We start from the raw sequence: 17,302 nt of genomic DNA on the forward strand, positions 1-17,302 counted from the left end.
TTCGCCCCCATCAAATCGGCCGCCGTGGCCTGGATTCGAACCCGCGTCCTGGGGCTAAGCAGGCGAGCGGCATAGAGACTAAGCCACCGCGTCGGGTACAGCGTATCAAAGAGCCCCGGGTAGTCGACGTGAGGCAGTTAGTGCGCCTTGTCCTTTGTTCATAAGCTTTTATTATTCTTACGAGGTACAACTACGATAACTGCACCCTACTATAGCTGATCGCACCAAGCACGTTCCCAGGTGAAGAGTACCAACTGCTCGTCAACAGACAGCCTGATACAAGCCGCGAGCGGGACTCCACTGCGATCGGCTTGCTTATAGTCCCCAAGGACGTTTGCGAAAGCCTATTTATAGCAATTACATGGAAAGCGGAGATAGCGCGCAGACATGTCGTTAGGGAATGGCAGAAAACTGCTGTCACACTGGCTCGGCTCACATGTGTTCTTCAGCAGCTGTGGGCGCCATCCAAGCAGGAGCATGCGTATAGTCTGCGCATCGTGTGAGCCCCCGGAGACACCGGATACATGCATGGAGACGCTTACGAGCGGACATCCTGCACGCGACCGCAGCCGTTCCCGCGGAGACAGGCGGTTCCCGGAAGTATAGTTGAGAGAGTGGCCACGAGAGGGCACAGAGGATGCGCCTTTTGAAAAGACTGTATGCGGGGGAACATCGCTCAAGTTATCCACTGTGGATATACTGGAGCTACCATGAGTGGACCCGGTAAGGTAGAGAGCTGGGCCAGTTGGTACGTAGTTCTAACGACAAAAAAAAAAAAAAACAGCAGAAGGACGCCGTCACAGAGAGCGACACAGGACGACGCTGGACTTGCAACTGATTTATTCGCTGCAAACACAAAGCCCTAAAAATTCAGCGGGGCGCTTTGTTGACCTAAACTGCAGTGAGGCGAAAGCCTTAAAGCGCAGTGTTGCTGCTTGTATCACTGATGTGTGGTTAAGACGTTAAGCTTCGCCTCTAAGAGTGGAACGCGACAGCGCCTTGGAGCGCTGCCAGGGAGCCCACAAAACGTCATCGCCCATTCGGCTCTACGCCTTGCTCGACGCTAAATTGATTTTTGAGGAAAGGAAATGTATCTGTCTCGCATACCTCGGTGGACACCTGAACCTCGCCGTAAGAGAAGAGAGGAAGATGGGAGCAAACGAAGACGCCGTATTAGATAGACCGCCTCTGTTCATTCCAAACCATCGAGCTGGCATGGCGGATGACGTTGCAGTATTTACGGTTGATCAGGGGAGCATAAGTGAAGCTGTCGGGTGTGTACGCGCGTTCAGCGAAGTCACAGGTAGCGGGGTTAACTGGTCCAAGTGCCTTGGGCTCTGGCATGGATGGTGGCCATCCCACCCGGACCATTTCGCCAACGTACCGTGGGCGACGACCCCGGGCAAGTATTTGGGCGTTCCGCTCGATGCTTATCGCGATAGCGAGGACTATTGGAAAGAGCAAACTAAAGACGCACGTGACCGAGCTGGGAAATGGAAAGGCACCAACCTTTCAATTTTCGCCAGAGCTACAGTCTGCAATCTTTTTTTTTTATTAGCAAACTCTGGTATGTGATGCAGGTTTTGCATTGCTCGCGTGTGAACGTTCAGAAGCTACACAGGATTTTTGCAGTTTTCATATGGGCGTCCGAATGGGAACGTTGTAGCAGAACGAACCTGTTCCGGAGGGTAAAAGATGGAGGGCTAGGGCTAGGGCACCTCTTTTTAAGGCAGCTGGTGAACCGTTTTTTGTTTTTTCGCGACGTCACAGACCCGTTCTTGCGCACCGTGTGCCAAGTGAAGCTGCGGCGATTGCTGCCGGAGTTTGTGGTATCCACAGAAGAGCTCTCTGGTGGAACTTTTGGTTACTACAAAGAGATTGTAGCAAGCGTTCGGTTTCTTTTGGCACGTTTTTCCACCGATTATTTGTGGAAAAGCAAAAGGAAAAAGTTGTACAATGATCTTTGTGATATTGTTTTCCCAGAGCCCATGTACAGGGCCTTGTACAGTGGAGGCCCGGGAGGGGATGTTTTAAAAAGGGTGAAGAAAATGCAGGTGCCACCAGGAGTAAAGACTTTCTTTTTTAAGTTACACACCGGGACGTTACCAGTTAAAAAGTTTCTAGAGGGAAAGGATTTCTTTTTACCGTGGGGATCGAACTGCTTAATTTGTAAACAGCCTGAAACAATAGACCATGTTTTTTTGCATTGCTGGGAAGGGGTTTATTTTTGGGACGTGTTACAAAGGACCATAAAGAAAGAGCTACCACTTGACGCGCACGGAATTCGCTATTTAAGCACTGATAATGAGGATGGGGCACCTTTTGATCTCATAATGCTCTTGGGCCTCCACTGTATATGGCGCTCCAGAATGGCAGGCTGCCATTGTGACAAAGACGCACGACCGGCCCGAATTTATTTTCGGGAAAGCATGGACTGGTTTCTCGCAATCCAAAAAGCAGCTGCGGAGCCTCCCGAGTGGCTCTCAAGACTAGAGCCGTTGTGTATGTTGCGGGAATTTTAAGCTGACGAAGCCAGTCTCGTGCTGGCTGACCACAACAGTGTCGTATGTATATAGCGTTGTGTGTATTTTTGTTGTGCAATGTCATGAGCCAAAGACAGGCAATAAAGAAAAAAAAAAGCTGGCATGGCGGAGTGGTAGCGTGCTCGTCTCGCACTCCGGAGACCGGGGTTCGATTCCCCAACTCGACCAATTTCGTACTCGGTTTTATTTATTTATCTGGTCTGATTAGAAATGTTGATTGGGCTAATAGATTTTCACGATTGTTCTAATGCCATCCATCATGTCCTTTCACTCACCTGTTAAGTGATGGAACTCAAAAATGTTCGACACAATGTCTATGAAACGTCTAGATACGTCGAACTATTAATGATGGTTAATGATAGTTAAGCATGACTTGCACATCTCGTGATACTAGTTAATGTATGGTTAGTGATAGTTAACGTGACCTTAACTATTACACTGATTAATTAGTGTTAAGGTACAGGCGCAGTGCACAGTCCCACATGCCACTTCCTAACTACTACTATACTAAATACAATCATGAAAATATAATCATGAAATCCCTTTAAATCATGTTCCGATGTCTTTCTATTGCACCCGATTAAGTATCGACTGGCTGTTGATTGGCATATGCCCATATAAGGCATGCATCCGAAACGCGGACACATTTGCTAACTAACACGTCTTGGTCACGACAGTATGAGGCATTAAAGGCTTTCGCCTTAAAAGCAAATGGCGTGCTTGTACAGACAAGGGCGGAAGGCGAGGGACCGCTACGAACGCCGAATAGTTCTCATCGCGCAGCTTAATGGAGCGCGTCCGTGCGTTCCGGTCTTGTTAGTGCGCGCACCGCTTTCCTTGAGAAGACGAAAGGACTCCCGGAGAGCAACTGGCCACTTCTCACGCAATGTGAAGCAGCAGTGAGGCGGATTAGCGAAGCGGCCACGGTGAGCGTAGTCGACCTGTATATAAAAGTAACGAAAATCGCCGTCTCGAAGCACGGCAAACGCCACGAAGGGCATTCAAGGGGGAGAGGTTATTAAGGGGAGCATCTGGGAAAGGGGCTTGCAATGAGACTGCGACAGCAGAGATGACAAACTATGCGTAAAGCCACGGCCACGAACAGCACACGAGGACACACCTGTGCGAGACGGTTAAACCGATACACGTTAAAAAAAAAAAAAAAAAACTGAATGACCTGGCGGCGTGATGCGCAGGGGGACAGCTTCGGGTATATCGCAGTCACTTCGGTTTAACGGGCGCTACCTTGTCATGCGAGCGATTTACGTGTCCTGCTCAAGTGTATGCGTGGAGCTCATACTAGTCTCGCTACGTTCGCTGGCAGCCAATCCGCGCTGCGAAAGCCTTGCGCCATTCGCTTTCCGGCGTCTCGCATCCCCATGTCCGACAAGGTTTTTTTTTTTTTTTTTAGCTCGCTAGACAGAACGACAGGACAGGCGTTCGGCTGCAGATCACGGGGACTCGGGATCGAATCCAGGCCGCGTTTCGATGCAGGCGGAACGCAAAAGGCGCCCGTGTGCTGCGCGACGTCAGTGCTCGTTTAAGAACCGCATGTGGTCGAAATTGCCCCGGAACCCTACACTAGGGCGCCTTTTTTTTTTCTCTCTTTCACTCCCTCCTTACTACATTCCAATACGGCGCGCGGTTGAGGCATCCACCGAGAAGTATGAGTTACTGCGTCTTCCGTACCCTCCTAACCTAACCTACCGACGAAACTTGAGCTCACACCACCAGCGAACCCTTATAAAAATGGTCTATAGACAGTCTATAGTCTTCTTATAGACTCTATTGCCTTCCTATAGATATTTATTTTTGTCTATTCATAGTCTATAGACTTTCTAAAGACAAAAGTGTACCAAAAGTTTATGGCCTGTAACGGCCTTTATTGACAGTTGTGAAGACCGGTTAGATAAATATATACATTGTCTATATAGGCTTCCTATAGCATTTCTATTGCCTATAGACAGGTTGGTTGGTTTATGGGGGTTTAACGTCCCAAAGCGACTCAGGCTATGAGGGACGCCATTGTGGAGGGCTCCGAAATAATTTCGACCACCTGGGGTTCTTTAACGTGCACTGACGTCGCACAGTACACGGGCCTCTAGAATTTCACCTCCATCGAAATTCGGCCGCCGAGGGTCCATAGACTGTCTAAAAACATTTTTTAAGGGAACACTCGGTCCGCGACGCCGCGGTCCAGTCGAGTATACAGCGTCAATTCAAAAACGGTTTTCACATATTCGCAGCTCTCTCGGTCCGTGCCTGTGCACCTCTAAGCGGATAAATGTGTCACGGTTTACTTCGAAGGCGCAGTCTGCACGGATCGTCGCCGCCACTGGCATCGCAAATCGCTTCCGGACCGCGACACCCGTACACGCCGCATCAACCACACGCATCCGCTCACTATGCTATCGAGGGAACTTGTCCCGGCACCACAGCATCGAGCATAAAGAGTTTTCTCTATCTCCCTCTCTCTACTGCTGTTTCCTCGCCACAGGGGGTAGCGCGCAACGGCAGGGAGCGACAGGGCGAGCGAAAAAGAAGAAGCCGCTATGCAGGACGCCCGGGACGTGCACGTAGCCGTACGGCTGCGCTTGGGTGGATGCTAATAACTGCTACCTTCTTACAACTGTACCTCACCTTGGCGGATTCCTCCAAACTTTACACAAACACCTTTTCTTTCCGATTTTCAGTTGTTCATCGACCCGCTCTCGTCTTCCCATCTGCTAACCGACCCGGTTGGCTTATAGTTCGTAGAGTGATTGCCCCGGACATGCAGTGGTCCCGAGTTCGAACCCTGGACCAGGATGAATTTTTTTAACTACTAAGTTTTCGTGAAAGCTGAAATTTTTTCTTTGCAGCCCTATTGCTACTAATGAATAATTTTTATCTTATTAGCTAATAAAAACAAATAATTTTTTGAGATCACACGCTCTAACGTGGCTCATCTATTCTTCATCTAAAAGGAAGTATTGGTTGGTTGGTTTATGGGGTTTAACGTCCCAAAGCGACTGAGGCTATGAGAGACGCCGTAGTGGAGGGCTCCGGAAATTTCGACCACCTGGGGTTCTTCAACGTGCACTGATATCGCACAGTACACCGGCCTCTAGAGTTTCTCCTCCAAAGAAATTCAGCCGCCGCGGCCGGGATCGAACCCGCGTCTTTCGGGTCAGCAGCCGAGAAAAGAAAGTATTTGTGGAACCAAACACTGCCACAGATGCAAGGCAGCGCTGGGGGGCTTTCGTCGGATGCAACTCAGGAACGAAGCTAATAACAATAGCTAATAATGCCAGCGTAATAATTCAGCGAGCGGCGTGACAATGCACGGATGGACTATCCCCGACCCTGGAAGGAGAGGACTACACCCTATAGTCTGCCACACCCTGCACTGTCACACAAGCAGGCTCAGGAGAATCGGCGGACAGCGTTCGCTGGAAGGAGGGTCCTTTGTCGGGGAAAAGCCTCCTCGTTATTGGGCTTGTATACTATATAGTTGGCTGTACAATTTTGATGGAATTAACGCGGCACACTAGGAATTAGACGATACGAAATGGGTGCGCAGGACAAACGTCCACACGACAACTGGGTGTATTTAGAAAAGGGGACACAATAATCCAGTCCATGCGCATGTTCAGTTCAATGTACTCAAGCAAACTCATTACCAGCAGCTGTGTCGCATCCGTACGCTTCTTCATTAGCTTTATCTCCTCATCTGTCAGCGTGAGAGAAGGTGCGCTTACGCATTTGTTCACATAAACATATAACTTTACATATGGCACAAAACCCTGTGCACTAAAAAAAAAAACGGGGCCTTCGTGTATTGCAAAGCAGCCTGTACCTCGCATAACATGTTCGCTCAAATGTTACAAGTCCATTTAGCGACTGCGCATTGTGTAAAGGTTTTTCATTCGGCTCTGTACTACGTACTGTAGTGCGACACTTTACATCAGAGTATTAATAAAGTGCCAAAAGCGTGCTTCGCCTGCCAGAGCACGCCGAGCTGATGATCATTACGAGATGCAAGACAGATGTGAGGGAGAGGGATCGGGAAAGTGCACACTGCCTCTTCTGTAAGTCGGAAACAACTCCATGCCGAACGAAGCGGCAAATGCCCCTGAAAGGAGGCCCCCAAGTCAATGGCGTCGGCAGATTCTCCCGTCAGCGCCGACAATCCCACGGTGTGGTAGATTAAAAGGACCCTCCTTCCAGCGAACGCTGTCGGCCCGATTCTCCTGAGCCTGCTTGTGTGACAGTGCAGGGTGTGGCACAACAACATTCTTAGAATTAGCCGGAACCATTAGCTAGAGGAGCTCTTTTAAGGGCGTCTTTAGTTGTATCCAACTATAGAGCTTAGTCGTTCTCCTGTCCCATTTCTGCTGTGCTATATTAATAATGTACAGCAAAAATATTATGCACACATATATGTATACCACAATGACAGGCATTATTCTGTATAAGTAAACTTCACTAGTTATTTATGTTGCTATTTGTATTAATAGCAACAGTTTGTATTAATAGCAATAGTATTAATTCAGTTCCTGCTGTGGATACCAACGTATTTGTATCGTATTTGCATACATTTATTCCACGCTGTGGATATCAATATATTTGTATTTAACACCCACCTTTCTGTAACGTTTCTACTCCAAGGATATCAGTAAAACTTAAAAAAAATATATTTGCGACGGGACAAATGTGCACTCGTATACCTGAACCTTTATCTACGCAAGCATACAAGAACAGCGACTCACGGCAGTCTTTTTCCAAACTGGGCCCTTTCTAGGCGGATCGGTCACATATTTAGGGTTAAAAAATGAAGACGCTGAAGCGGCCCGGAAGGGTGTTTGCCGGTCTGGCTAGCAGAAAAGAAAACCCAGCCCGTGGGCCAGCGAGGGCTGAGCGCATCACCACGCTGCCGCGAGTAGGCCGGCGCTCTTCGATGCTGCGACCTGGGCGCCTCCGGAACCACGAAGTGCTTCCAAACGTGGATGACTTAGCGGACGCACTTTTGGCGCAAGCTAACTTGAGGAGGGGTGTTCACAAACTATCATTTCTTCTCGCGCTCCAGGAATTTATCGACAAGACGGAAAAACGTTATTTGACTTCTATAGGCCCTCTGAATAAGGGCCGCTGGCCATCCGGAGAGTTTGAATGAAGCAAACATTTCAGAAGGAAGGGCTGAGGCGGCTAAGGGAAACTGGGGCCGACTACACGCCGTGCTGGCTTTTTCGACGACGACTGTTTAATAAAATTCAGGAGAGGGCACTTTACTAAAGTGCGATGAGGCAGAAGCCATTTGCACCTCTCTTGCTGTCCCTGTTAGTGAGGTGATGACGTCACAAATGACCATATTTACCGTCACTCTGTAGGGGCTCACAAATATTCCAAGTTTTCAAACAGTGAATCGAACATCCTCCGATTCGCTGAACGAATCAAACAGTGCACGATCAAAACTATTCGGAACGAACGAATATGCTGTCAAGTTCTCGAACATTTTTCGAATAATTGGCACGAAGTCCGAACAAGGCACGCCGTGCTGGTTTTTTTCGATTACGACGACGCCTGTTTAATGAAATTCTGGAGAGGGCACTTCGCCTTAACTAAAGTGCGCTGAGGTGAAAGCCATTTCCGCCTCTCTTGCTGCCCCTGTTACTGTGGTGATGACGTCATAGATGACGTCAGGTGCATGCGCAGTGCATTTCCGGTTACGTCATACTACGCCATTTAATGAGGCCTTCAGTTTTTTGTTCATTATTATTATTTGGTTTATCGGGGTTTAACGTCCCAAAGCGACTCAGGCTATGAGGGACGCCGTAGTGGAGGGCTCCGGAAATTTCGACCGCCTGGGGTTCTTTAAGTGCACTGACATCGCACAGTACACGCGCCTCTGGAATTTCGCCTCCAAAGAAATTCAGCCGCCGCGGCCGGGATCGAACCCGCGTCTTTCGGGCCAGCAGCCGAGCGCCGTAACCACTGGCCCACCGCTGCGAGGCATTGTTATTATTAATTTTCAAGATACTAAATTCATTTTAATTAATCAATTTCATGTTACGACCTACTACGTGAGATGAAATCAAATTTATTTCAGCAGAATCGGGGTACATATACTTGGGAATTTTTTTTTGTTTTTATATCTGCTGAGGTTCGCGAGGCAAAAGGCGTCCACATGGCGCCTGACGGGGCCTCGTGACCTTCACGCACGCTGTGCGGCGAACAGTGCCAGTATTTGCTGTAATGTCGGTGACGTCGTCAGTTTTTATTAATTCATTTTTGTAAATTGTTTTGATTATTTTAATTAATTCCTTTAAATTATTTAATTTCATGTTCTGGCATACAACGCCCTGTTAATGACGCCAGCAGTTTTTAATCAAATGACAGCTAAGGTGTGACAATTTCGTGTTACGACGTACTACGTCAGACTGATGACGTCATCAGTTAACAGCTAGGGTGGGACAACTTCTGCGGACGCACACGCCGGCGAGTCATGAGCCTATAACGCCTTTCGACCGAAAAATCGGGTCCCTTCGTTCCACACTGGATGCGCCTGTATTGACTTTCTGGGCCCAGGCTTCCGGCGATGCCCGTGGCCAGCTGCTCACACCGGCGCGCGTCACGTGCGGGCGACACGAGCGAGTTCGTCGGCCCCGACGCTGTTCCGCGCGCACAACCCGACCCCGGCCGAGCTGACAACGTACTCCTCATCTGTGTAAGCGCGCCTGTTATATATACTGTACAGTCGTCGTTACACCGTACAGTCGTGCGCACACAACCGCCGTTAATATGCACGGTTCGAATTACGGACAGTTTTCCTGGGGATCACTCTTTTTCTACGCATTTAAGCCTCGCTAACATGGAAAATCTGTGTCCGGAGAATGGACAGGATGAAAATGCAGAGTCAGATTAGCCGCGTTTACATGAATACGACAGAATGCGGCTTGAGTCGATTTTTCGAGGGAAAAAAGGCGGTTTTGAGAAGGCAAGACGCGACTCGTTCTCTAGTCCCTTCCTCAATGTTTTTGCCATTTCCTTCGAAAAGTGGACTCAAATCCACTTCTGTCGTATTTATATAAGCGTGGCTCTTCGCCTCGTGCATTTTCTGTCCCGTTTATATGGACTGCGATGGTCAAAAACCTTTAATGTCCCAGCAGGATATTCCGTTTCGTCTACTTTGAGCGCAGGAAAGAAGCGAAAGACAGTGCGAGTGCGCAGATGTCTCATTGATGGCCTATTTTTTTGTGTGCGTGGTTTATGCTTTCGGTTTATGGGGTTTAACGTCCCAAAGCGACTCAGGCTATGAGCATTGTGGGTTTTTTGCGCAAAAGACACGACACAAAGAACGAGGTAGACAGGACAAGCGCTTACTAACAACTCAGGTTAACAAGAAATCAGTTATCTTGCGCAGAATTAGAGCTCGAAACATGCATTCACTCGTGCGATGGTGGGATCTGTGCTGATCTGATATATGTATGCTAAGTCTCTTCTTTCCCTTTTCGTGTTTGATAAGAGCAGCTGCTGTATTTAAGCAAATGTTATGTCAATAAACACCTGAGTTGTTAGTAAGCGCTTGTCCTGTCTACCTCGTTTCTTTGTGTCGTGTCTTTTGCGCAAAAAACCCACAATGCTTAGGCACCAACTAGCCTGCAAAAACATACTCGCAGGCTATGAGAGACGCCGTAGTGGAGGGCTCCGGAAATTTCGACCACCTGGGGTTCTTTAACGTGCACTGACATCGCACAGTACACGGGCCTCTAGAATTTCTCCTCCAAAGAAATTCTAGCCGCCGCGGCCGGGATCGAACCCGCCTCTTTTGGGTCAGCAGCCGAGCGCCGTAACCACTGAGCCACCGCGTCGGCCGGGAGCTGCCAAGCTGGCCGGTGGACGCTCATTACCATTAGTCGTATTGCATGAATGAATCTGAAGAAAAAGCTCTCCGCCCATCGTGCTGCGTTAAGAGCCGGCGGAGTATCGATGTATACTACATAGCGGTTCATGGGATGTGCAAAATCGTAGCAGAAGATACGCCCTCCCGCCATGGGACGCCATCATGCGTCTCATGGACGAGTAGGTGCTCCAAGACTGCACCACATTGCTTTGAAGATAATGGCTACTAGAATAATCAATCTACTTGGAGCTTCCGAGAATTCCACTAATTTGCACTTCACTGCCGACCAGTACGTACACAATAATAAGAAGAAAGAATAATTCACAAAGAGGTTCTTGGAAACAGTTATTTGCTTAAAAAGTTAACAGATAAAACGATTGCTCGCTTCAATTTCGCGAAGCAGACGTGGCAAGCTATAGCCGTTTAGTTTTCCCCTCATCCTCGACGTCTGTGAGCAGTGGATAAAAAAGAAGAAAGGGACTCGCTGACGGATTTCAAGAGAAGGCAACCGCAACAGGGGTGTGGGGATAGGGTGGCCGCAGCTAGCATAGGAGAGGATTATGTGGAGAGATATTTGAGAGGCCTTAGACCTGCAGCGGGTGTAGTCGGATTCGGATATGTGGCTTTCCCTTTGTATCGGGCGGTACTTACGGAGAAAAACCTCCGAAAGTGTCCTAGCCTATTTTGGAGTCTTCCTCGTCTTCATGGAGATTTCTCTCCACAATGTCAAACGACGTTTGGTTGTTTCCACCGCATCTGCCACGGCATCTGTCCCTTCGATATCTGCTGTTGCAATGGCAGCCGCATTGCCATCCAGTGGCCGGAGCGGCGGGAAACCAAGGGCCTGCGCAAACAGGGTTCCCACCGGATGTTGTGGCTGAAGCACCGGACATGTCAGAACTACGTGTTCGGCCGTCTCTTCCCCTTGTTGGCACACCACACATGTCACCTCCGCTTCGGTTGCGTCTTGTCTCCTGCATTTGGCCCACCAAAGCCGTGTCCGTAGCACTCCAGCGCGCGCCTCGAAAAGCAGTGAACTTCCTACGGAGTTGTCGTAGAATCTCTCATGCTTGATCTCCGTCTTCCGAGCGCAATACGTACTGAGGGCTGACTTATTCTCCGCGATCGTCCTCCGTTGCTGACACTCTCGTTCTCAGCTGACCTCTGCTCAGGCTTGTTCCCTTCAGGTCACACAGAGCTGGGAGGGGGACCTCAAACTTGGTCGCTAATCCCCGGACTCTTTTCACCCACCTTGTGGACAGGCTCGAGTATAGGAGGTAGCGTCGGACCCGATTCACCCAGCGCTCATGCCCCAGGGCCCACGACCGGATTTCAAAGCCCAGCTTCGCCACTGCCTCTCGTGCCTCGAACGCGGACCACCCAACGTCACCCTGTACCGCTTCGTTGGGCGTCGACCGGTGGGCGCCCAGTGCTTGTCTGCCCACTTCTCGTTGCCGTAGCTCTAAAAACTCTCGGGTAGCAGACGACAGACACCGCACCGCATTGCCAAAAGTGAGTCCAGGTACCGTTACCGTCCCTAACCACCTCCATGCGGCTGAAAGCCCACAACGCACGTGCCTTGAGTACACACTGGCCTCTCAGGGCCTTCTCATGTACCCGTTTTTCATGGGCGACGAGGTAATCTCCGCCAGTGGTGAGCTGCACGCCAAGGTAGCGGTACGACGACACCGATGGGGTCACCCTGTCCTGCAGTGTAAGCACTTGCCCAACGTCCCCCATCTCGGGAGCCCCCCAGGTCATTACTGCGCTCTTGCGCGCGCTGAAACGGAGTCCCAGCTGTCTGGCTCGCAAGCTGCACACGTCTAGGAGCCTTTGGAGCTCCTCTCCCGAGTCCGCCACCAGCACTATATCGTCGGCGTAAAGCAGGGCAGGGAGCTTTTGAGACTGGACCACGCCTTCAGCCATGTATGACAGGTCGAAACCTGCTCAGCACGTCCAGGTCACTCAGCATTAGCATGAATAGAAGCGGGGACAGAGGGCATCCCTGCTTCAAACCACGTTCTATGACAATCGGTTCTGATTTAAGGCCCTGCCACTCCACCACCACCGATGCCGCCGTGTATAACCCTCTGACCCTATCGACTACCTCCGTGGGCAGGCCTCTCTCGACGAGAATCTGCCAAAGCCTGGCATGGTCCACTCCATCGTACGCCTTCTCTATATCGAGAAAAGCTGCCCGTAGTGGTCTTCCTTGTGTCCTTGCTGGCGACGATGATGATGATGACGATGGCATCGCTCCTTGAAGAGGACATTATTGGAGAACGCCTGCCGAATTGTGAAAGGTAGGGCTCTCGTCCAATCAGGGCCAAGGAAGACAGCCAATAGTCTCTCAAATATTTGGGCAGTGTTATGAATTTAAAAGGCAGTTCACGACGTTGTTTTGAAAGTACAGCGAGCGTTTCATTGACCAGTTAAATTAGCGGAGATTAACCGCACGAACACCGAACTGCGTACACCTGCTGCGAAGTGCATGGTGCGCCGCGCATTGTAAAAAAGGGCGACCGCCGAGTCTCCTGCGCGCAGCACATGAACACTGGTGCTCTTTACTTCCCGGTGATGGCGCCACCAGTCGCGGGGTGTGAGGGGTTCGGAGGAACACGTTTTGCAGCGCACGCCGTTCTCATTGGCTCGGATCGCCGCTCCACAGCGCTGCAAACGACTTGTGAGATGGAGTAAAACACGCCTGTTCTTCGCGCACTCACATCATGAACGCAGTGAACTTTATACCCCCGAGAATATAACTCGCAAAAACCATCAAAAGCTTCGCCGGCTTATGAGGAGTTTTCCCGAAGAGAAGAGGAATGCGACATTAATGGAAAGCGAAGAAGCAGGAAATTAACGGACGGAAAGTCGAGGGGAGGGTTAGGAAGAATACGTCCGCACAAGACGGCATATTCAGCTCGTAAAGAGAACCCACCGACCGGGAGTAATTATCACCACACTTTCCGCTCTTATTCGCAAACAGAAACAGTGTGCTGATTTGCAATACATTTCTTTTCGTTTCTTTTTTTCCTTTTGCCGAATGATAAGCTGACACCGCAGTTATTTCGAATCATTTCAGAAGTGTTTGAAAATTCAGTCGACTGTATTTCTCACACACGTTACCAGCAATCAGGAGGAGGCTGTGACGAAGCAGTCTGACGAAACGAAATTCAACGACTCGAACCACGAGTTCACTGTACAATGCACATGTACAGAAATTTACAATAAAGAGGTACGAAAGTTTACAATGAACAGGGCAATGCATGGCTACAGAAGTTACATAAAGCGTCCCGTCGCCTCTAATTGATTAAAAATCTGCTGACCCTGACTCGACCGCCGGCTCTTCGAAATGACCGCGTTCACATCACAAGAATTCGGTTTGGTTTATGGGGTTTAACGTCCCAAAGCGATTCAGGCTATGAGAGACGCCGTGGTGGAGGGCTCCGAAAATTTCGACCACCTGGGGTTCTTTAACGTACACTGACATCACACAGTACACGGGCAAAGACTGCACAGAATACCACGCAGTAATCGCAATGCCTGCCATGGGCGCACTTTAAAGTTCGCGCTCGCCGCACCGTCGGCCCCTTTGAAATGACAGCGCGTCAAGCCGGCTGTCTGGCGAATTTTCTTTATTATTGTCGTTGCTCCTCCATCCGAAACCCGCACGTCGGAAACAACAAAACGGCTCGATTTAGTGCGACACCACGGCCGCATAGCGAACTTGTGTACCCAAGAGGTTTCGCATTTCTCTCGTCTACTTCGAAAACGAGACGGTCGCAGTGCGTCGCGCCTCGCTGTCAGCGTGTCACGCCAGACCACGCGCCAGACTGACACTGCCGCCGGCACAGAGGAGATTAGGCTGGGGATATGATACGCGCGCAGCGCGATAGCCGGCTGGTAAGTTTTCACTTATGCGGGAGGATAACAGGCCGGTGGCTCCAGGCGGGTAAGGGAAATCGCTTCTCGTTATCGCCGATCAGTAGTGAGTCACGCACTCCCAACAATTTTGAATCACGAGAGAAGCGATTCGGACACGCTGGAAAATCTCGCTCAAAACTGTTAGTGAGAAACTTTCTCTGCGAAAACCACGAAAAAAAGCCCCCAAGGATTTCCAGGAAAACAAAACAAACTCAGCATGGGACAAGACAAAGGACAGATGCAAACAGGACGAGCTCGTTTTTTTTTTCGTTTTTTTTTTTGCCCCTCTTCTGTGTCTTGTCCCCTGCTCAGTTTTGTGTTTTGTAATCATGTAATACCCACTAGCCCCTCATCGCTGAAGCAGGTCCAAGATAAACATTCCGCAAATAAGCTTCCTCCTACCTCCTTGCTTGATTGCAAATGAATAAAAAATAACTGCAAATAAAAGAAACAACACGGACACGTTTTCCTTTCCTCGAGAGACCACCGTTTAAACGGAACCCATCACATTAATTTCTGAAAAGCCACTCGTTATCTCTCTTTCGCCCAGTAGGCAGATAAGTGACCGCACGTTGCATCTGCGGTAGTAACATCTACCGAGACCTCCAGTTTGAGGAAAAAGCATAACAGAGATAAGCGACGAATGAGCTACGCGCAATATCTGAAGGACACGTCACGAGGAGGATCGCAGTCAAGGACTGCAGATTATTTTGTATACCTCGTGCGGTATTTTTACCACGCAAAATCTGGCTGCTCGGGAGATTTTTAATAACGCGCGCAGTGAAACACAGTGGCCAAGTTCGAACTCCCAACCTCCCAATTTCACAGGTTCAAACAATATCGCGAACGCGGAGATTGACAGTGTACACCTGCATTAATTACAGTACAGGACAAGGTACAGGTCATTAATTAGCAATGCAATCGAGCTTGATGGGATACCAAGAACGGATTTCGGAGGCAGCTCATACACGCACACCATACTCCTACTAAGCTAAACAAATAACAGAGAGGTGGCTTTTTTGTTTAAATATTTTTCGTCCGCTCCCTCACTAATTTAATGCATCGTCGCAGTGAATGAACAGCAAAACGCAATAGTTTGAGACTGTCATGAACGTGCACCTCAACAAGTGTCACTACGAGGTGCGACAGGTAGCAGCACGTCACAGCCGCACCATGTGGTCTAAAAACAACGTGCTCGAGGTCAGGTGTCGCGGATTGTCGAAATCCTGCACCTGACAGACAGTCTACGCTCATCGTCAGCCCCTTCATTAGCGAATGACGAAGCGATCACGCCGGCTTTCGGACATGGAACGACAACGGTAGTGCGCCGGCTGACTACCACACGGCCAACCGGTCTCCGCCGCTCGCGATTTCGGCAGAGACGTTCGCGGAGTTGCCGTGTTTCGCGCGGGAAACAAGCAGAACTGACTCGCCTCGTATCGCCCCTGCGTGAAGAAGAGCAGTCCGAAGGGCACGGACGCTCCGGTCATGGCGTGTGTCGAAGGCATGCCGAACTCGGCCGCGTACGCCCGGTCGAGCTGCACCACGGGCGGCGAGGCTGGCCGCGGCCAGCGTAGCACGTCCTTGGCAAGCCCGCCGCAGTACATGACCACCGCCCACACGAGCAGCACGCGTCGGCTCACCACGGGGTCCCAGTTCCACACGATGAAGGGGAAGAAGGTCGCGTAGAACGCCTCGTAGCCCAGCAGCGATCCGAAGCGGAACAGGTAGTACCAGCGGCGCCGGTCGACGCGACAGGCCACCGACGCGTCGACCTTCCGCGCGGTGTAGCCGTTGCGTAGCGCGCCGTTGGGCGGGTGCCCGTTCTTGGTCACTCGGTGGAGACCGAAGTAGTTCTGCACCCGCTCCACCAGGAACGGGCTGTTGAGGGCCTCGGCCAGTGCGCGGCCCTGATGCAGCAGCTCCCACATGACGAGGCGTGCCGCCGGCCGATCGCACCCACCCGCGACGTGCTCCAGCGGCGGCGTCGGTCGGCCACGATACGGGCAGGTGGTTGTCGCGACGGCGGCTGCGCCAGCTGCAGCACTGCGAGTCGTCGCGGCCGTCGACGGCGAGCGCGTACGGATAGAGTACGAGTACGTGCGGATATAGTGCCAGTATATTCTAGGCACTATAGTGCGGATAACACCCGACTCAAGTTGACTCTGGCTACGGTTGGCTATGGCTCGTTTCCGACCATAATGGCTGAAAAATATTTAAGCGTTCCGAAACCGAAACCGACCAAGCCGGTGTTCTGAGACATTCGGGTTGTGTAGGAAAGTATGGACGTGCTGTAAAGAGCAAGGCTGTCGCTTTAAACTTTTCACCTCCTAAACAGAAGCAAAACGCATAAGAACTAACCAGCTCGTACTGAACACTCTTCTCGAATGCCTAAAATCTCGGCTTGGATGAGTCACAACCTTTCTTTGAAGTGACGCAGATGCATTTCGTTTTTGTTCCTTTTCTTTGGCCGCGCATATGAATCCTTTCTGTACATTTGCAACATACAATCTGGTCCTCATAAGCTCTTATTTAGCCTTCACTAATGTCTTCTTGCACTACCTCACAACATTTTTTCTGAGGAACCTTTTTTGTCAAAAGTAACCAGGCTGCATGGTTTGCTTCTAGCTTGTATAGTGGAGCCCTTATGACTTTCGTAGAGATCAAAAGTTGTTGGAAGGCAAGAAGACCCCCAGTCCTTACCTTTACCGACCATTTCAGCTTCAGGCAAGCTGTAAAGGCTCCACTGTACGAGCAAACCATGCAGCCTGGTTACGTTTGACAAAGACTGTACCTTCGCTCAAAGCTATCGGGAATGTTACCGACATGAATTGACCGATATACTGCCTGGCGAGCTAGATAAGCTTGCTGACAATGCTTTGGCAGCCCCGATAACCGTCAAGGTCGGCTTAAACATGTCGCAGTAATTGCGCTCAACGTGCCCAGAATTTTT

General features: G+C 50.2%; 1 protein-coding gene and 1 pseudogene across 1 annotated transcript in view; both read right to left on the reverse strand.

The window, feature by feature from the left end:
• Nucleotides 1-16,460, reverse strand: part of LOC149328270 (sphingosine-1-phosphate phosphatase 2-like) — a 63,717-nt gene extending 47,257 nt beyond the window's left edge. Inside the window, exon 1 of the mRNA XM_089560099.1 lies at nt 15,783-16,460. Coding sequence (XP_089416225.1) covers nt 15,783-16,280 — 498 coding nt within the window. The 5' untranslated portion in view covers nt 16,281-16,460. The remainder of the gene's footprint in view (nt 1-15,782) is intronic.
• Nucleotides 11,055-12,216, reverse strand: LOC149328271 (uncharacterized; annotated as a pseudogene).
• Nucleotides 16,461-17,302: the final 842 nt, after the last annotated feature.

Source organism: Amblyomma mixtum, chromosome 9, assembly GCF_055824585.1.
Source record: "Amblyomma mixtum isolate Tamu chromosome 9, ASM5582458v1, whole genome shotgun sequence".
In the NCBI taxonomy this organism is placed as follows: domain Eukaryota; kingdom Metazoa; phylum Arthropoda; class Arachnida; order Ixodida; family Ixodidae; genus Amblyomma; species Amblyomma mixtum.